General features: G+C 42.8%; 1 protein-coding gene across 1 annotated transcript in view; it reads right to left on the bottom strand.

The window, feature by feature from the left end:
• PDIA5 (protein disulfide isomerase family A, member 5) overlaps positions 1–20,367 on the bottom strand; it is a gene marked incomplete at both ends in the record, with an annotated part of 37,831 nt that extends 17,464 nt beyond the window's left edge. The window contains 4 exons of the mRNA XM_010010325.1: positions 2,649–2,694; positions 3,462–3,545; positions 17,082–17,169; positions 20,241–20,367. Of these exons, the coding sequence (XP_010008627.1) occupies positions 2,649–2,694; positions 3,462–3,545; positions 17,082–17,169; positions 20,241–20,367 (345 nt within the window). The remainder of the gene's footprint in view (positions 1–2,648; positions 2,695–3,461; positions 3,546–17,081; positions 17,170–20,240) is intronic.
• Positions 20,368–21,448: the final 1,081 nt, after the last annotated feature.

The raw sequence follows: 21,448 nt of genomic DNA, 5'->3' as shown, positions 1-21,448 counted from the left end.
GTGCCTCTGATCACACTCACTGCCCTTCTGCAGTACTTCTGCATTTTTCAGTTGATGGCACAACCAGAATCACATACAAGACACAAAATGAAGGAACCCAGTGGACTCAGATGGTGGAATAACATTTCCTCTTCCATTCTCCGTTCCTTTCCTAATAATTTGACTTTTAAATACTGGTAAGCACAGAGCCAACCCTGTAGAGTGGTAATTCAAAACCCATTACAATAGTCTGCATTACTCTAGCATAGTTGTAGCTGTGTCCTTTCCTTCCCTCTCATGTTCATTACCCCACAAGCTCCTCCTTTCATACTGACACTTAGCATTGTGAGAACCTAAACTCTCTGCAAAGAGTTGGAAATACTTTTTTTTTAAATTAATCCTAATAATTTTGCATCACCGAACTTTGTTATCTCGGAGTCCACCTCCCCTTACCAGATAGCCCAAACAGCTCTGATCCTAACACAGGTTCCAGCAGCAAGAGGTTCTGACTGCTGACTAACTTCCCCCCACCTTGAACACTGATCCATCCTTTATTCCTCATTTTTCTCACAGTAAACCCACAAGGGCATCTCTGCTAATTACATAAGGATTTAGTTAATTTAAGAAATGAAAAGCTTTCTGTAAAAACCCAAGTACACTATCAGCTGGATCAGCCACATCTATGAAATTGCCGATTACTTTAGAAGAATCCTTTTACAGTTCTTCAGAGCTGTGTCCATCATCCTCCAAAATGTCATACATATATTAATATGTCTACTGGATGCCTGGAAAGAAGATCCAAGTTTTATTGCCACAAGCTTGCTGAATGATGTGAAACAAATCCTTTAATCTCCCTGTTCTTCAGTATGTCCACCTGTCCGTAAAATGAATGATATCCTACGTAATTGTGTTGCTCTGCTGCTTGCTGTTTGTAATGTACTGGGAGATGCTTGACAACCACAGCTGAGAGAGAAAAAGAAAGGTCACTGCCTCAGCAGAAGAAAACGGGGAGAAGAAGTGGTTAGAGGGAAAAATACAGAAAACATTCAGGCAGCTGTGAGCAGCAGAACAAGTATTTGACCACTGCCCAGCACTGTACAACCTATAAATCATTAGCACCTGGTTTCACAGGGGCAGTTATATTACAAAAGACTAGAACTCCTAGAGCAAGGGAACTGCAAAACCCTCCTTCCACCTGCACTGGAATCCTGTAGCCCTTTCCACTGGATGCTGCTTCCTTCTCTCCAGCAGGCAAGGCAAAAGGGAAGTGCTCATCACAAAACAGCAACTGAAGGAATAAATGGTATGGTTCCTGTTTTGCTATGCTTGCCTCTCAAGTCAACACTCCATAGGACTCTGCAGGTGCTTTCCCATTGATCCCATCTATAAGGAGGAGTCACAGCACTAACTCCTGGTTGCAGCACTTTATAGAGGGCAGGAAAGACATGTCATGCATTGTTTAAACCATCCAAATTTAGGCAACTAACAAGTCTCCCTCACTCCACCATCCACCAAGAGGGAAAAGAATTTACTGGGTACCTTTCCTCACTAAATACTGAAGAAGCTTCAGGCACCCGCTGACTAGGCTGAGTATGTAACACTGTTCTTGCAGGCAAGATTTCTACTGCAGGAGATGGGAAGATACACAGTCCTACTCTCCCACCACAGGCAAATCCTGCATGACGACCCCAAGTGCAGGCTGAATGGATGCTTGAAGCCAGGGCTTGCTTCCAAGACAGCCCCCCGTACCCCCAGATATCTCACAACTCTGGCTGCAAAAGGAGCAAGTGCGCTTAGAGACAGCCACTCTGACAGACTGAGGTTCAGCATCTCACAGAGGCTTTCCTCCATCCCAAACCAAACCTCTGAACAAGCACGAAAGGGGAAGAAAATGTAATAACGTTGGTCTGGAGTAGTGTCAACAAGCCTCCACAAGACCAATGATGAAGCAGGGCCCAGGTTTGCTGGAGGAAGAAAAGAAATGGGAACTGGGTATCAGAGCTGGACAGAGCAGTTTCTGGAAGCCAAGCCATTGCAGGGTTGCAACCTCAGGTGAGGATACTCCCAGGGCTTCGCAGAGGAAGGCTGCACAATTTCAGCCTGTTTACTGTGCTTTCAGTCCACCATTTCTACAGTCCTCAGGATTACAAACTTGTTTCATGTTTCATGTCTTCTTCCTTCCACTGCCCTCACAGAACATTGCTTTCTGTTGCTGTGTGTCAAGGTTTGCAGAAGGAAGGTTGTTTTATCCCTGCTGTACTCAGAGCACTTCTATAGGAACTGTGGTTCCATAATCTGGTAAGACCACTCAGCTCTCTTCAAAAAAACCTCACAGAACTCCTTATCAAAATGCAGTATCAGCTAATACTTTTAGTTATACTGCCATTAACAGCATCTGGTAATCAAAGCAAGAAAATCCCCATTTGTTACCAGCCTGCACATTAACTCACAATTTACATTACTGTTCAACATGGGTTCTTTTTAAACAATGTGCAGTTGGCAGACACATACACACACAAAAACCTTTAGGTCATTCTGACAGCTGTTTATGAAGATTAACCCCTTCCCTTTCATGCCTTCAGCGTGTACCAACACCTGGTTTTAATCCACAAATGTCTCCCTCATATCTAGCAGAAAAGAAATAACAATAATAAAAGATTTAAATTTACCTTCAGTGTGACCGCTCTGTTATACTCAGTATGAAATGCACCGTCTCTGTTGAACAAGCAGTGGGGAATAGTGTTAATTTACAGTTCCATTGCCAGAAATCATGTAGCTGCTCTCACTCCTCACTAACCAGAACAACATTTTCCTGCTAAAGCCACAGAACTAAGTAGAATTTACAGAACAGTAATTTCAGTGGGGAAAAAGAGTAAGGAAAAAGGGAGAGTGTAAAACAGGGTGTAAAGCAAGCAGGTTTCTAGGAAGTAATTTCCTCCCCAACACTTTATCAAGAATATTTCCTAAAGCATGATCTTTGGAGATGGAGATGCAGCCAAGTGGTGTCTCCTACACTTAACAGTACTCCCACTCCTATTACTTCCAGGAAGAAAACCTCTTGCTGTCTTACTACACTTGCCTTTCTCCGCTTACTTTATGAAGTACTATCTCAAGTCAGAAAAGCAAGTACAGACAGATAGAGCGACTTGCCCCAAGGCACATGCTAGCCAGCATGTGTCAGAGAAGGTAAGAAAGCTCGAATCTCATGCATCAGCCTTGTGCATCGGGTAGTTTTAGTCCATTGGACATGTCTTCCAGGCTGCACTCATGCTTTTAGTGTACTCTATTCAACAGCAGAATAAATTTATCTCAACTTCTGTCACAACACATGCTTTCAAACTGAAGAAACGGCAATCAATTTCTCATGTCAAAGGATAAAAAATAAGAAGTACTCATACAGCAGTATGGAGCTGCAAGTAGAATTAATGGTCCTAACAGGGGCATCAGCAATTAGGAATTACAAATCCCAGCCCAGCACTCACTTATAATGGAGTAATTCCACTCCTTTCTCCTTTGAATTAGGATCTACTTTCATCTTCTTGCATAATTTTCGGCTTTCAGTATCACTGCAAAAAACACATATTGGAAGAAAAATGGTTACAAGAAAGGAAATCAAATGCATTCAGTTGTGAAAACTTATTGCTGTGCTTCCTCATCAGCAATTAGTTGCAACTAACAGGAATTTGGAAGCTGTTTAGCTAAGTTTGTGGGACAAGCACTGTGGAAAGCTGCATTAACCAATTTTATTTCTTCTTTTGCTTGGTCAGGACACAATGAACTGTGTTAAAACCACATTTCAAACCCAGGCCTCAACAAGCAGAAAAGTAGCGCATTTTCACATGTCTGAGTACCTCAGCAAACCTTCTGTCCATGAGACTAACATAAAATTTAGGAAGTCAAGATTTTAAAAAGACCACGCTACTGTTAGGGTGGTGGTCAAAGAGCACTGTTTGTGAAAAGATTGAATGAGAAAGAGAAGGTCAGCTTTTACATTGGCAGAAAGGAACTCGGAACCAAAAAGAAACATCTTCATTGTATCTTGAAGCCCAGATCACAAGTGGCTAGCCTTAAAAAGGTCCTCCTGCAAAACACAAATACCAGCTCAAATTTTGGTGTCCCAAGCCCAGCAACTCCATTTATGCCAGGTATGAGGATGTGCCCTGGAGCAACACCTGGCCAGTGGACATAAAGACCATCTGCCACAGCTCCTGAAGAAGGAGGCATGTAACAGCAGACAGACCTGCTGGGGGTGGTTTTCAAACCAAACGAGAATGAATTGCTTCCAGCACCTGATCAGCCTGAGTTGAAAAAGAGAGAAGGGTCACAGGAGAAAACTGCACAAACTTTTGCTTAGGTGGGCAGGTAAAGGGTCTTTATGGCCTAACTGCTGTCCTAAACAATGCAGAAATGAAGCTATAAGGACACTTCAAGCTGAAGTAAATACAAAGTCAGTCAAAGACTTGGAAAAATGAGTGAAACAGTACAATTACAAAGAAAAGAGGATGATTCACATTGACAAGACTCTTCTTTGCATTGACGAACAGCAAGATTAAAAAGCTTGAAAACTTGTTCCCAGCAGAGGACAACTTGTACCTTGTACGCAGATAAATCAATTTAGAAAATGAAAACACTGAAAATCCATCAAGTTTAAACTGATTAGAGACACATTAGAGAAACCAAGATGCAAGGGTTGCAAGAGCCCCACCAAATTAAGTGCTGCTGCCAGCAATGGTGCTAATACTCCTGATGTTCTCCAGCTGCCTTTCTGCAAATGTGAGGAACAATAACCGGTAAATTCGCAGTGCGCTGCAGATGAGAGCATGTCTTTGTGGAAACTTCCTAAATGCTTACTGCAGACAGAAATGAGGAGGAGCATGCTATCAACACATGCATCAAAATCAGAGTATTATGCTGAAGACTGAAACAAGCATTTTAAGGAAGTAACAAAACATGCAACAACCTCACCAGGAAGGATCACCTATAATCCCAGTTGTATAGAAGCATGTTTATCTGCAGTCTTACTGAATTCATGACAGTTCTGCATTCTCAGCTCATTGCCAAAGCTAGTCACTGTAACCTGCAAATGCTTCTTCAGCTTCTCCAGAAGGCTGGAGATCTGAGCCTGAGAAGAGTTATTTTCCTGTTGTCTGCTTCATCTTTGTTTTTCCCAGATGGCAGTGGAAGGCGGAGCTAAAAGATGTCATCTGTTCACTGAGTACCATGAACATGTCTCCTTGTAACAAAACTAGATTACAAACCAAAAAGCCTGGATTCGAAATTTTGCTGAAAAGCTGGTTTGCAGTGTGGAGCCAGCACAGGAAATCTGCAGCAACATCAAACCTATGGGTAAGATACATCCTGTGTTCTCTCACCTGCAGTCTTCCAATGGTCCCATGGGCTACACCTGAGCGACTCAAAGGTCAGGGCATCTCAGGAGGAGGTACCAGTTCCAGATCACCCTCCCATCTTACCCCAGACAGATCTAAAGGCACAGAGAAGCTCTTGTGGCCCTGCTGGAGCTGACTGTCAGACAGCTAACTAGAGTCAGACCGTACCACAGTCAACATTTGTTAATGCTCTTCTCGACGCTCCAGAACGTTTCCAGGATACGCATATATTTGTTGCCATCTCAGCCTTGCCAAGACAAATGTTGGGCTGTTGGCATGAATGAGCGTAATGCTGAAACCTACCTCCAGCAACAGGGGTCTGTCAAACCCCAAGATGTGCAGACCAAAGTGAGCATGAAGACAGTTCTGTGGCTAGTTCTACCATCAATTTGACGAAACTTCAAACCACGTGAGGAAAAATAAAAGTGTCATTTTTCCATATGGGTCATTTAGAGATCCAGATACTCATCTTAGAAAAGTTCTGCCAGGTTTATAGTGGCAAAAGGCTGCAAAACATTATTAATGAGATGTACCTGTGAGCAAGCAACTAGCAACTCCTACTACTCCAACTCCTACCAACTGATCTTCTGTTACTACTGAAAAAAAAAAAAAAAAAAAAAAAAAAAAAAAAAAAAATAAAGAAAAGAAAAGACGAACTTCTGTTTCACTGGACGGAAACAGGATCTAAGCCTGCCCCGCTTTCCGGATTGCTCCATGTGCATTGCCTGAATGCACATCCATTATCCCAGGAAACAAAGCAGCAGTTTGCTCCAGTATGTCTCTTACCATTTAGTGGGCAGATTCTCTGCACCGCTGCACTGGGAGTTTAGTCTGTTTACGCAAGCTATCTGCACTGATGCAAGGGATTGAACAGGAGCAAATTCCCAGAATACGAAGTGTCTAAATACGTAATTTTTTCATGCATCAGTGCAGATTTTTGCACATGCCAGACCCACCAGCTCAGTTGCTATACTAACAATTCTGCAGAAAAGCAGAAAAGGAGACATACAGAAATGGCAGAAATGGACCTATTCTGCTTCTCCTTCTTCTTTCACAGCCAGACAAAAATAACCTGCAAAGAGCAAACTGCTCTGATATCACTTGGTAATGACCATTATCCTTAATAAGAGTAAATATCAACACAGATGGAGTCTCTGTGCTGAGATTTGTCTCTTTTGGATCTCAGCCAACAACCTCTCTGAAGATGAGCTCCTCAACTCTCACATGGGAGAGGGTAATTAGGACTCCAGTTCTTACAATTTGATTATACCACTTGAAGAGGCAGTGTGTTTATTATAAAGACTAAAAGAAAAAGGGGGGGGATGGGGAAAAAAACCCATCCCTAAACCTAAAAAGCCAGAATCCACCCCAAAACCAGCACTCCGCTACCCAGTCCAAGACACTCCAGACAAGGCACCAGGTGGTCTGAGGATGAGGTCAGTAATGTCCCCCAGCAGCCATCCTTGGCTGCCTCATGCCATTTCTGCCCAAAGCAATTTGAACCCTTGCAGGTCTCTGCTGTGCTACTGCTGAAGGGACCCCTGCTTTACTTGCAGGCAGTCATACAAACCATCCAGCTGCAGCCCTGCGGAAAATCATCCAAAACAGCAACCTATATGCAATATCACCAACAACCTACCAGCACCTGTCCCTGTGGTAATAAGGTCAAAACTTCAGTGGCACAACAGCATGGCATGTTCCCTATGCTCCCTCCCCCTTCCCACAAAACCAAACTGGGGCTCCAAAACTCTCCTTTGCTGGACAAAGACATATGGCGGCTTGGTAAAAGGAGTGATAAAATGAAAGATCAAAATTAACCTAACTAAGCAAGAAGTCTAAATAACAATAAAGACAGCGTGCATCACAGCAACACTTCACCCCTTTCCATTCACATCCCCACCTCCTCTACTGGGAGACACTTCTGTTGTTTGGGATTACAACAGAGCTGGCAGGAAGCCTGACGAGAGCACTCTCTGTAAACCTCTGGGGTCCCTTGTCAGCATTAGCACGCATGAATAATCACTTTGCACAGGCAGCCAGCTGCTACCAGGGCAGGAGGAGGTTGAGGGGCTCATGAAGGACATCTGACCTCCTTTGGGTCACCACCAGTGAAGCCAGCACCTAAAGGGGACATGTCACAAGCATTCCTCAGGAGCACTGCAGGATGCTCTGCCTCTGCAGGGCTGCCCGCAGACCCGGGAGCTCGTGGTCATAAGGATGGAGAAACAGTGAGAGATACTGATGGCAGTCCCCAGTGGAAGGAGCAACCCAGCTAGACAGGAGGAACACAAAACAAATATAGGAGTCAGGCTGCAGGAAGTCCACACTGGTTTCTAAACACAAAGCAAGTTCAAGCTGGATGGATCCTGAGTAAGAAATGGAGGTGTCAGTGCAAAACATCCTCCTTGGGGTGAATTCAAATATTGTCCTGACAGGTCCTGAAGGCGGCAGAGTAAGACCAAACATCCTCAGCACCATCCTCTCTCATGGGCACAAATAAGATCTTCTGCAGCTCCTTAATTATCTCCCTTATCACATAATGCTGCCCATTGGCTTCTCATCAAGAAGGGAAAACAGCCTTACAACCACATCAGCCTCTGGGGAGGAAGGATCTGGAATGACTGTCAAATCCCCTCTTAGGATATGACAAAAATGCCATCCAAAAAAGTTCACGCCTCCAGTTGCCAACATAACAGCAGCATGTGCATGTACTGTGCGACCGCATCACTTCAATGCCATGGTGCTGGCATCTACTAACACTTTCTAATGCAGACTGGACCCAGCCTTCTTTTTCATCCATACCTACAGTGTTCCCAGGCACAACAGAAGTAATTAATAAAAAACCTGCCAGCTGGTTTAAGAAAACATAAGTAACCAGGTCAGTAAATCTGCTTGCACAAGAACAATCTCACTCCTCTCATCGGTCTAACATGTAACCACACATAAACCACAGACCTCACAATCTGTAAACAGATTTTATCTCTTCTATCTGTACATCCGAAAAAGGGCTCAACAATGCACATGAATTATGATTCAGCAGTTCCTTTTATCACAGTTGCACCTGTAGACCCAAAACAGTGGAGACTCTGTTGTATCAGTGGCTGTACGAACACTGTCACTCTCCCAACAGCTGGAAGAGACATGACTATGCAGGTAAGGAGGTGGAACAGGCTCTGAGAGCACAGTGGTATGGCAGAGCAGAAACAGGGCTGCCTATAAAGCAAGCCCCCCAACACTGGAAAACCCTTCAGAAGGTACCAGTCAAAGCTATCATCTTGTTACCAGCATGCTCTCTCATTACTGTCTCTGTTTAATTGCTTTTGGTTTATGTTATGGTGAAAACCATCGTACAGAGAACAACTCCACTTACAACTTCAGGGAAGTACAACTGCAATTTCAGACCAGTCCTCAGAAGTGAATTATCAAACAGGGTTTCCCAGCCCAATGTGCAGCCTCTGCAATACCCACTGGCTACCTTCCACAGTATACCCTCTCCAGACAACTGACTGATGAACATCCTGAGAAAGCATGGAGCTCAGATCCTGCCAAATAACTAATGGAGCCTGTGACCCAAAAAAGCAGCAAAAGGGGTGTCAACGCCAGAAATTTCCTCAAGCCATGTAAAAATAAAAACCACACTTGCACTTGCAAAACTAATCTGAAAGAGGAAGTCATTAACAGTCAGTTGTAGTTAGATATGGTCCTACGAGGTTTCAAAAATCAAAAATGCAATTCATTAGCCATTTCAGAGATAACATGGGATTTTGACTACACTCCTTGCAGTCATCAATCCCACCGTCCAACAAGGACTGTGTGATCCATTTATGCTACAGCAGTTTGTGTGCTTTGCTGACTGAACAAAACCAGACCAACTCCTGCAAAACTCACCTCCTCTCAGACCTAAGGCATTGCCTCCCCACTGTCCTCTCTCCTCCCTCCCAGCCTGGGGTGGCACCCACCACAACTTCTGCTTCTGACAGTATGTCACATTTCTAAGGCTCCTCGTATTCTCTAACGATCCCAGACGTTTCAGTATCACTCTCTTGAAACAGAGCTGAAATCAAATTTAAATAAATAAATAAGTAAAATTCACTTCTCAAAGCATCAGCCTAGCTTGCAAGAGCACTTCTCCAAAGAGCTGTGCTAAGCAGCCACAGGATGATAATGGCTTACATCTACTCAGACAGAAAGCCCATGCACGGCTCTCTGTGTAGACAGTCGATTTGATACTATGCTCCTAAATGGGGTTTAAGAACCTGCAGACACCAAAATAGGAACAGGACCCAGGAGAGATGAACACAGCATGGGAAGCTTAAAACACAAGATTTGTCTTTGAGAACAAAGCAACATTTTGCCACTGTTCTAGGTTCACGATGGAAATTATAGAAAAAGCAACAATAGCAACAGGTTTCCATAGCAAAGAACAAATGAGCTGCTCTAACAATGCAGCAGATTAAAAGCTTGAATCTTTTAAGGGATAGAGGAGCATCAGAAAATGTGCTGCTGGAAATAATTAAAGATTAGGATTAGCAGACTGAGAGGACAGAGTCTCATCTGAATTTAGGGCCTGATTTTCCACCCTAGAATGCAGCAAAAAGCCTCCCTATGACCCACAGGCAATCACAGCCTTCTGCTCCAAACGCTCCCTTGGAACGTGCCAGGAATGCAAACAGAATAATCCATGTGCTGTAGCGACCCAGCACCACTCGTCACAAAATACAAATGACTCCCTGTGCCCATTAGAGAGGCCAGGAATGTATAGGAATGAGATTAAAAATAAGTATTTTCTGAAAATTAAAACCCATGAGATTAATCCTCACTGCAATCAAGAGCAAGCCAAGGAGCAGACAGAAAACCAAGACAAAAAGTTAACAGGTATTGTCAAGCAAAAACAATTAAGGGAGAAAGTGTAAGCTCCAGCCCTGCAGAAAGACAAGAAGTTATAATGAACAGTACTTTCCACGGAAATATAAATTAGTTACAAGCACTTGGCAGCCCACATGCCTCCACAGAAATAAGCTGAATACATTCACAAGAGCTACCAAAGAACTTTGCAGGAACTTCTGGAAACACTGAACACTAGAACATGCAAAGCAGTAGCTTTCCTCAGACTCATCCAGACCTCCTCCAACTCATACAACCTAGTGTGGGGGAACACTGTCCTAACCTGGAATACAAGAAGACTACCACTCTGTCTTTGAGCTCACACTAATATAATATCCCTACAAAAGGTTTTGAATGTATCACTCACGGGCACACAGATGCCGCAGCACTTTGTACTATTCTCTGGAAGCCCGTTTTCTGACCTTTAGATGTACTATGGGCCTGGAGAGGACAATAGAATCATAGAATGGGTTGAGTTGGAAGGGATCTTTAAGATCATCTAGTTCCAATCCCCTGCCATGGGCAAGAACACCTTCCACTAGACCATGTTGCTCAAAGCCCCATCCAACCTGTCCCTGAACACTTTCAGGGATGGGGCAGCCACAGCTTCTCTGAGCACCCTATGCCAGTGCCTCACCACCCCCATAGTAAGCGTTTTTGTTCCTAATATCTAATCTAAATCTGCCTTTCTTCAGTTTAAAGCCATTCCCCCTTGTGCTATCCCTACAAAAAGTCACTCTCCAGACTTCCTGTAGGCCCTGGAAGTAGGTACCTTTGTAGGTACTGGAAGGCTGCTCTAAGGTCTCTCCAGAGTCTTCTCTTCCCCAGGCTGAACAAGCCCAGCTCTCTCAGCCTGTCTTCATACGGGAGGTGCTCCAGCCCTCTTATCATCCTTGTGGCCCTCCTCTGGACTTGCTCCAGCAGCTCCATGTCCTTTTTATGTTGAGGACACCAGAACTGTACACAATACTCCAAGCGAGTCCTCACGAGAGCAGAGTAGAGGGGCAGGATCACCTCCTTTGACCTGCTGGTCATGCTTCTTTTGATACAGCCCAGGATACGGTTGGCGTTCTGGGCTGCAAGCGCACACTGAAGCTGGCTCATGTTCAGTTTCTCATCAACCAACTAGAGGATGTTTTAAATGACTACTGAATTCAGTTAAATAAAGGTAACTTTACATTAAATCTTAACTTGCTTACTCTTCATTTTAGTCTGAAAAGCAGCAACATTGAAGATTCACAGCTACTGAGCAATTCTAGGCAAAACACAGGGAATACACATGGTTAGGATGAAACAGACATGAACCCAGGCTCATACACCCAGGCACTACAGTGGATTTTAGTTAAACTCTCTGCATTTCTGAATTAATGCAATAGAACAGACTAAATGGGTTTATGTTAAGACTGAGAGCTTACTTTGAAAAGGAATTTTTTTTTTCAGACTGACATAGCACTTCCTGCATGGCCACTCAGACAGGAAAATAAAAGGACTTTAATGTGAATTAGCATTAACCACACAAACAGGTTATCACAGAGACAAGAGGAAGTCATTGAAAAAATCTATGCTGCAAATGCAGTTTGCCCATATGAATCGCATCCACACAAGGACCACGCTGGCAGTGTAACCACACCTGCAAACTGTTCCCAATGCACACATTACCTTCCCTGGACCAGCCATCAGCGGAGCCCCAGACACCTTCCCCAGGCTGCACCTAAGTGACGTGTGTGCCATCCACCCCTGAGCTGCCACTGCCCTTTGCCTTCAAGGTAACTGTAGAAAAAGGCAGAAATCCCAGCTGTTGCAGATCTACTTGGATGGAAGGGGTCATATCGGTGCAAGAGCATCACTCCTTCCTTCCTTTTTTCTCTGTCCATTAGATCTGGTCATTTTTTTTTGTAATTTCAAAGCTTTTCATCAGCCTTAAAATTCAACTGCAAGGAAGGAAGATGAGTAGACTTATTCTCTTAAATAAATCCTACTTCTGATTGGCTTTATAGGAGTCAGTTAAAACTAAAGACCAAAATGACCCTTAATGCCAGCAGCCTTATTTCTGAAATTCCTCCCTGCTGTTTCAAAGTATTAAAAGAATTAATATATGACTGTGAGTAAAGCCTTTCTGTATCAAGGCACTGGGAAAATAGAAATTTGTGAAGGAAGATTTCATCTAAAAGGCAGATAAACATGGAAATTGGGGGAAATCCCAGAAAATACAACTACTCATTAGATTTGGCTCTCATGAACCAGCACATGTTTAGATACACAGGCCTGAAAGTACTGCTTTACCAGCCAAATTATGGGCTTACATTTATGCTAAGTGTCATGGGATTGCAACAATAACAAGTAATTACTGGGGATGAAGACAAGAATGACACACAGGACACATGAAAGGGACTATAAGAATGACACACAAAAGCTGAAAATGTGGAATTAAAACCAACCAAAAATTAGTGAGACATTTTAACCAGATGGTATTTCCTCTTCCTAGCAGTCTGATGTGCTAAAGCCAAGCACATGCGCTATGACAGCAGATGGAAATCACACAGCTTTGTTTATGTTTGGGACATACAGTAGTAAAGGGAACCATGCAAATTTGAACAGAAAATAATTACCCAAAGCCAAAGAAATGGATGAGGTTTTGAAAATATCAGTCCACAACTGGGCAGGAGTTATAACCAGTAAAAACCTCGGGACAATTCAGCAACAGGAAAATCCTGGAGAGTTCACTAAATCACATTCACAACGGAAAGAACTACTTTCAACCTCTTCTGCCTTCTATCTCCTCAAAGCTGCACCTGACCACAATGCATTTTATAACCTGCCAAACACATTTTAGCAAAGCCATTTTACTTTCTTTCCACTTCACCCAAACTAGTTATACTCTTCCTAATAACAGTAGTCTTTGGCCACCCCATGATCTATCACAAAACCTACTCAAGGCAGCTAGAGGGTAACTTTAAAATTATGATTCTTCAAAGCATCTCTCGCACTGCTGTAGCATTTCTCCTTTCAAAGTTCTACAAACTCTTTGTAAATGCTGATTAATGAATCAGACAATATTTACCCAGTTGCCTGGAAAACAGATACACCTTTTTTAACAGCCCAAAGTAACGAGAAGCAAATCACTCACAGAGCCAGGAACATTAGCTGGGACTCTCAGCTCCTATTAACATGGTGAGTCCCCAGACATGAGTCCCAAACTCAGGATTTACCAATCTACAACTTTGTGCTCTATTCCTGATACCATGCACCTTACGAGGCATGATTAATTCAATATTCTGTGATGTCTCACACCACCATTCATTCAACAACAAATGCCTGAGCAAGGAATTCCTAATTAAAACATGAACAGTCTAGAATAAAACATTTTTGTCACATTGTTTGTGGATCTCTATTCACAAATTAAAGAGCTCCACATTTAATTGTGTGTGTACAGAGCCACATATGCTATCTCAGCACACAGGAACAAACAGCAATCACTTCAATGCCACAAGCAATTCTTGTGCTGCCCCTTCACCTCTAGAAGAAGGCATCTATTTGCCTGTTCAAATTGACTGAAATCTCTCAAGAGCAAGGACCTTTTCTGCAATAGTGCACCCAGAGGCATCCCTGGGTGTGTTGCATAGCCCTGCTCCAGGATGGCACTTAACTCCAGTGAGCCTAACTGCACAGGGAAGGCAGGTACCTGGCACTTCCCAGTCCTACATCTTGTAAGCTCAGGCACTCTGGGGAGCTCTGCTATTCTGCTGCAAGGTGACAAACTAAACGGCAACCTCCTCTACTCCTCACTAATAGTCTCAGCAAGAAACCAAGTATTCAGCCACATTATGCTGGAAAAACCTCCTTGGTCTCCCCAAGAGCACTCAACCTGGAACTGAAAGCTCAAGTCTAGCTACTGTCTCATACCACAGACCTAACAAAAGCTGAGGCCAAGGAGCACAGTTTTCACATAAGCAATTCAGGCTGCCCGCCTCCAGCTGCAAACCTGCACAGTCCCTTCTGCTGTATGAAATACAAAACATACTGCCAAGACTCAGCAATCCAAAATTATTTCCATCAGAGGAGCAGTACGTTCTTGCTTTCTCCTGAAAATGAAGGGAAGGAGAAGAATGACAAGAAACCAAAAAAAAAGTACACTGCCAATAAAGAAAAAGGCATGAAGACAACTGCCGTCATCGCCACAGGGAAGCAGAGATACAAACCACAACTCTGCACGTATGCCAACCCTGCCAATGCTTGGATCTAAAGGCACAGTCCATTACAGCAGGATGTGAAGAGCAAAGCCAAAATTCCCTGCTAAATATTGCTGCCAGACAAGCCATTTCTTGTCAGTATTTGTAAAACAAATTGAGCCTGTGCTGTAAATATCCCTGCATCTGTGTGCTGTTTGTTTCGGCATGAAGACTTGCAAATAAGCCTCACAGCATACTTGCAGTGGGAGAATAGCTTGAGCAACTCTGGTAGGACTCAGGCCGTTCAGGCCTTACAGCTGGCCCTTTGTGACCAGTGACAGACAGCACTACTGCAGCCTCTCTCACTATCACTGTAGTGAGTGATACACAAAAATAAATCAATAAATAAATCATGATAAAGGCAGCAATAAGCAAAGAAAAAAAAAAAAGATCTTTTGAGGAAGAAATTTGTTTAAAAGTTATCTCAACATTACAAGATTGATTTGAGAATGCTTTAAAGGTTTAACAAGCAAAGTAACCACAAAACTTGCTTCAGGCTCAAACTACTGGGGGAGGGACTCTTCATTAGGGACTCTAGTGGTAGGACAAGGGGTAATGGCTTTAAACTTACACAGGGGAAGTTTAGATCAGATGTAAGGAAGAAGTTCTTTACAGTGAGGGTGGTGAGGCACTGGAACGGGTTGCCCAAAGAAGTTGTGAATGCTCCAACCCTGGTGGGGTGTTCAAGGCCAGGTTGGACAGAGCCTTGGGCGACATAGTTTAGTGTGTGGTGTCCCTGCTCATGGCGGGGGGGGTTGGAACTAGAGGATCTTAAGGTCCTTTCCAACCCTAACTATTCTATGATTCTACTTGTTTGAAGAGGTTTTTTGCATGCATCAAGGCCTCCTTTGCCACAAACCAGTCTTCCAGCTCTCCTTGCCCCATGAGGCAAGTTCACAAACTCTCTTACAACATCCCTCTGCAGGTGGAAGAGATAGAAGAGGCATCCCTGACGAACAGCCAGCTACAGCTGGACAGGTCATCTATTTTTTTCCAGGTTCTTCACAACCAAGTGATCTGAAAGGAAGTGCTGATCAGCCCCTGAAGACAGAATTACAGCTACTGTCATCTTACAGCACCCTGCCCACTGCCTGTCACTCTGCAAATAGCAATTTGATTGTGATACTACCGGCATCAAAGCAAATTTTGGGAACCTGCAAATCTATTCCCAGGACTCCCTACCTCTTAGAGCATGACCTTCACCAGGTTGCTTCACTCCGGGGGAACAACTCACTTTTCATCACAAATAGGAAGCTTAACTTAAATATTTCCCCACCATGGTCAGAGGAAAGGCTCTTCAAGTACCAAGCTTCCTAGGAAACATACTGAAGCACTACCTGCAGGAGACTTTACAATACATATCTTGCAAGTAACTTCCATAACAAAGTTTGCTTTAGATGACAACATTTAGAAAGGGAGGGCACATTAGGGTTTGATGAATTGAAGTTTATTTTGCAGCAAAACCAAACAACACATTTCCCTCCCCATCACCATCACTTAAAATCTCAGAAGCAGAGACTGACTCATTGAGCTAAGAGACAAATCTTCCCTGGATTTCAAACTGAAGTCCTAAACACTGAAACTTTCCTTCTTCAGTCTAGAACTAAAATAAATCCTGTAGATGGGTATTGCTTAGTTGTATTATAGCAGCATTTTGAAGGGCCAGATGAACAGCCTCATCATTCCATTAGTTATATGCACATGCCACATGCACACATACATGACAAGCAGTAAGTCTCTCAACACAGAAACAGCCTAAACCAAAAGGAAAACTGAAGATGCAAAGAGGTAGTGACCACTCCATAGTGACAAAGGGGGTCAATTAGAAACTAAAGCCAAGAAGCTGGACCAGTATCCTATTTGCTAGCCCTCATTACTGACAGCCAAAAACTGTTTATCAGTGCTTTCATTAGAAAAGGAGACTGGACTTCAGAGGTATGTCCAGATATGGACAGTGAGATTGAGTGCGCCCTCAGCAAGTTTGCCGACAACACCAAGCTGTGTGGCTTTCACACGTGCAAACCAGAAACTACACATCTCTTCATTCCTCCACACACAATCAATCACTTAGAGAAACAAGTTCCCCTGCCGTCACATTAAAAACTGTCATGAACCTATGCAAGCACAGAGGAAGTTCTTTAGAAGAAAACACATTTGATTGAGAAATACAAATGGATGGACACTTCAAAACCAAGCAAACAGCCCTACTGCTTGTGCAACATTTGCTGTCAGAGCAGAACGGCACTGATCTCCAGCTGATGAAATTCCTCCTCCCCAGACTTGTGGGAAAACCAGAGCAGTCAGAGTTTCCATGCTATGTGCCCCCATGAAAGGCAAAGCTAGCTGGGGTCCCCAGCTTCAGGCTGCAAAGCATGCTGTCAGAGAAGTGACAACAGCCATAAGGAAAAAATGATTCCCCACTACTGGTCTGAAGGAAGAGAGGATGGCAAGATGTAGGCTCCCTGCAGCTATGAAGACACTGCACAGAGTCATGCCTGTTCAGTTATGGGCAAAAGTTTCAGACCTATTAAAAAAAAGCCAAGTCTGCAATAAAAGCCAAAAGCGAAGAGGGGAAAAAAAGAAGAAAAAGTGTGACACATACCCACAGTCTATCCAGCTTATAGTACCTCGTCCTTTCACCTCCTGGGCCACGCTGGACAGTAACCTGAGTGAGCTTTCCGCAGCAGCAGCTGGAAGACAAAATAATAATAAAAATTAATCAACAACAGCATTATTACTCCACACAGAAAAACACAATGGTGCATTCCTTTGTTCTGAAGCACTGGGAGAACATTTGGCTAATTTGAAGAAACCAGTATGAGAAGGATCAGTAAAATCTTCTGTAAACTAGAAGGAATGCTGGCTGCAGCTAAAGTTGGGTGGCTTCTTCCCTCCACCCCCCTTAAACAACACACTGAAATTCATACCTCCAGGCATGCTCCCTGACCTATATTTATGGAATTATACTGTGTCCTCTCCTGCAAACTGGCTTCCATCCCAACACTGCCTTCTTTCTGTGGCTAGGCACTAACCAGTTTGTATCACTGCCTGCTAATTAGGACCTTCATTAGGGCAAGCCATTCAGCATCTCTGCCTGCCTCAATTGCCCTGTCATACACAGAAAATAACACAGTTATTCTCGTAATAACTCTGGGAGATACCCGAATTAACAGTTGTGAGGAGCTCAAAACTATTAGCAGAAAGCACCCACAAAAGGTCCTTCCAAGAGCTGGCTGTATTAGAAATACCCAGCTGGGATTTTTGTAATGCCATGCCACATGCGTGGATTTTGCAAAATGCTTCCATTCCAGAGAAGTCTTAAAAATGGCATTAAAAATAAACACTGAAGAATCTAACAGAAAAACTAAATCTAATGGAAACTGTTTCCTGCCTCGATAAACAGAAAACAGAAACCCAGAGCCTCTTCCAGATCTGTTCAAACTGCTGCTGCTCCACGCTACTTCAACTAACTGAATATAGGAATAGCTACATTGGGTCAAACCAAATGCTCCTATAATAAACCACTATCTGTCTCCAACATTTGAGAAAGTGAAGGCCTATATAGGTCAGAGCAGACAAGTAGAAACAGTGGGCAGTGATAGCCTCCTCAGCATCTGAACCTCCACAATTTTTGTCTCAATGATTTCCTGAGTCAGAAACAGCTTCTTTTTATTTGACAGCCTTTGCTTGGGCCTGATGCCATCAGAGATGCCAGCCCACACATGTTAGCTCTCAAGAAACTATCCTACCCCCAATACCGATAACATGCAACTGCCACCCCTCTGCAACACAAGGATGTAGACACATGGGGGAATTCTTCACACAAAGTGGAATAGTTTGACGAACACCTCTTAAAAAATAAGCATTTAGGATAGGACAGACTTGTCCCAGAAGACTCACTAATTGAGCAGCCCTGGCAGGATACCCTGCTGATAGGGTGAACTCAACATCTCCTAAAAACGAGGACATCTCCTAAACCAAATGAATTTTCTATGTGAGATAGAAATGCTTATCTAGTTCTGCTCAGCTGAGAAGCAAAACCTTTATTCCAGCAGTATGATCAGATGCTGACCAACATCTCATTACAGCTGGGGGATGTATACCTGGTTTAGAATTGCACCTCCAAATTCCTACCTCTATTTTCCCCTTCCCTCTTTCTGGGTGAAAGTTAACCAAGAGACTTCTAATTGTGCAGGATCACTGTTCTAGGAAGAAACATTAATCCCACAGTCAGCTCTGCATGCAATGGTTTAGACTGCTAAAACTAACCAATTAAGTAACAAAAACAGAAAAAAGAAATCTCCACAACACAGCTTTTGAACAATGCCTATAGGGCAACATTTATTTGATGAGTGTCAGAGCTGAAGTGTTCTGGTTGTGCTGCTAAAAATGAAAGCAAACACCACTTAAAATATTAAGCGTAAAAAGAAAATTTTCCCTTTCAAAAGCTGAATAACACAGATGTCTTTTTTATCTGAAGTGTTCCTTTCAAAATCAAAAAGCATTAGAAACTCTTTTATGACTTACTTTGAACCTGTTACTACAAAACCATTTGGCCAAGTTTGGGTGCTCAAAGTCTCCCATTATAGCAAAACACAAATATTTTAACAAAATTAAGTCACATGTATCATTTTAACTGTTTCAGAATAACCATATCTTTAGGAAACAAAAGTTAATTATCCCAGCAGCTGCACATTTTTGTCTGCCTAGTTCTCTGATATTTGGGAGAGGAGGCAGGGAGGATACTGGGTCATCACATACTGCTCCAATTTGCGACATTATAAACCCAGAGCAACTACCAGTGTCACTGAGTTTGAGACAAGACCTTTGCAACAGGTCAGAGACGGAGAACACAACTCGCAAACAAAGCTTATCTTGTGTTGCTTGCCTGGAGGAAGGAAAAGGAAGAAACAACAAAAACAATACAGCACTAAGGAAAAAATCATCTTCATGACGTATTTTAATTTTTGCTGTCAAATGACTTCCACATCCACAACAGCATTCTGCACTTGTGTTTGGAGCTTAAGGACTGTTTCTTCATTTTACATGGTGTCACACAAAATAACACATCAAAACAAACAAGGCAACAAAGGAGACAAGGTACAGCAGAAACAGAATAGAGCAATAGGAAGAGCAAAGAGGCAGGGAAGGAAGCGTGAGCAGTCAGAAAAGAGCCTGAAAGAGAGAGGACTGTAGCATGACAGTAGCATTACATGAAATGAGCCGTCTCTCCCTCCTACACAAGCAGCTCATTTTTTATTTTTATATTTTGTTAATTAAGTTGAAAGACAACCATGGGACACTCAAAGCTGTCAGAAGCAAAGATGGATTGATTTCAGTACTATAACTATTCATTAAGCCTTTCAGTGTCACCAGGAAATTGAAACTTGAGAACTACTGTGATAAACACACCAGAAAACTCTGGCGGAGAGCTGTTACGAGCTGCCAGTTTTGGACACAAAGCCAGAATAAAGTACATTTTTGCCAGTGTGACAGAGCAATTAGAAGACCAAATCAAGACGCCACCAAACTTGAAACATCGGAAGCCTCTGAGTTAGAACAAAGACACCAGTCCTGAAGAAGCCCTTGTAGTCACACAGAAGCACCTTGCAGTCAGATAAGGCAACACTGAACAGAAAGCAAGTAAGGGCAAAGAGCTTAGTCACCTAAGCATGTACACAGATGTTCAAACACACACACCCTGCTGGGCACACAAGCTGCGACACAAAAAAAAAAAAAAAAAAAAAAAAAGAGGACTTACCAGATTTGGAATACAGCACTAGTACGTTATTCCGTGTCCTGAGAAGCTTCTTAAAATCCTTGTGGTCACTTATTTTTTCTATGAGTGGAGACACCTTCAACGAGTACACGAACGCTGGCAAGAATGCCTACAGAAACACAAAGCCAGAAACATCAATAACAGCTTCCATGCTGAGAAACAAAATACAAACTGCTTTTGAAATTGCCTTGACCTTTTTCCATCATCTTGAGACACGCTGCCTTAAATAAACTATCATATCAATTTGATCAGCAAAAGCCAAAGAAATAAAAAAGCTATACACACGGCTTACTGAAACTGGAACAATACCACTCCCAGCAAGCATCCTTAAGTGGAAAGATGAGATAAACACAACATCAAGAAATATGGTTCTAGTTAAGAAGCCTCCCCTTTTAAACATTTGTTCCCTAGGCAGATAATCAGATAAAATAACTAACCCACTGACAGAGAGCAGATGAAGGAAATGAAAACACAATTTGCAGGTAATCCAGCACCCACATTACTGCACTAACCACAACCCTCTCCCACTTGCCCTTCCAAAGTGGAACAGGGCTCGTATTTCCCAGAAGTGATACTGTACTACACACACACACACAAATGAATGCCTTTGCCACAAGATCAAATTTGGCTTCCACTGGCCACATGGAAGGCACAGCATTTAATCTCGCTGCATCTCAGTTTTGTAGCTACGCAAATAATTTTTTTGTTGTTGCATCTATTGGTCTATTTAAATCATGACCACTCCAGAGCGGTCTTTTATCCTATCATAAAAGTCAAAAAAGTATCCTACCATATCAAAATATGACCATAACCTTGTCTGAAGCCTCTACTGCTAATTTGTACTGCAATAATCCTCAATAATAATAATCTTAACCATCAAACTATGCTGCCTCCCTTCTGCACTGTACTGAATTCATACTAATGGAATGATTATGGGAAGCTTAGCTGGAGAAATTATCTAGTTTACATTCACCTTACAGTAAAACCTTAACACATAATTGCTTGGCTAAAAGCTTCAGCTCATTTGCCTAACACACGCAAGAGGTTCAGTGTTTTCTTAATTACAGAACTAATTTTGATCATGACTCACTCCAACTGGGCTGGAAAATGTGTCCAAAGTGAGTGTGAAGAAGTAAGAGACTGTTGTTCTTGCATCCCATGCATTACAGACTGCAGCATTCAAAACAAGG

Source organism: Nestor notabilis, unplaced genomic scaffold (genome assembly GCF_000696875.1).
Source record: "Nestor notabilis isolate BGI_N333 unplaced genomic scaffold, ASM69687v1 scaffold9622, whole genome shotgun sequence".
In the NCBI taxonomy this organism is placed as follows: Eukaryota; Metazoa; Chordata; class Aves; order Psittaciformes; family Psittacidae; genus Nestor; species Nestor notabilis.
This window is presented reverse-complemented; position numbering and strand designations above follow the sequence as displayed.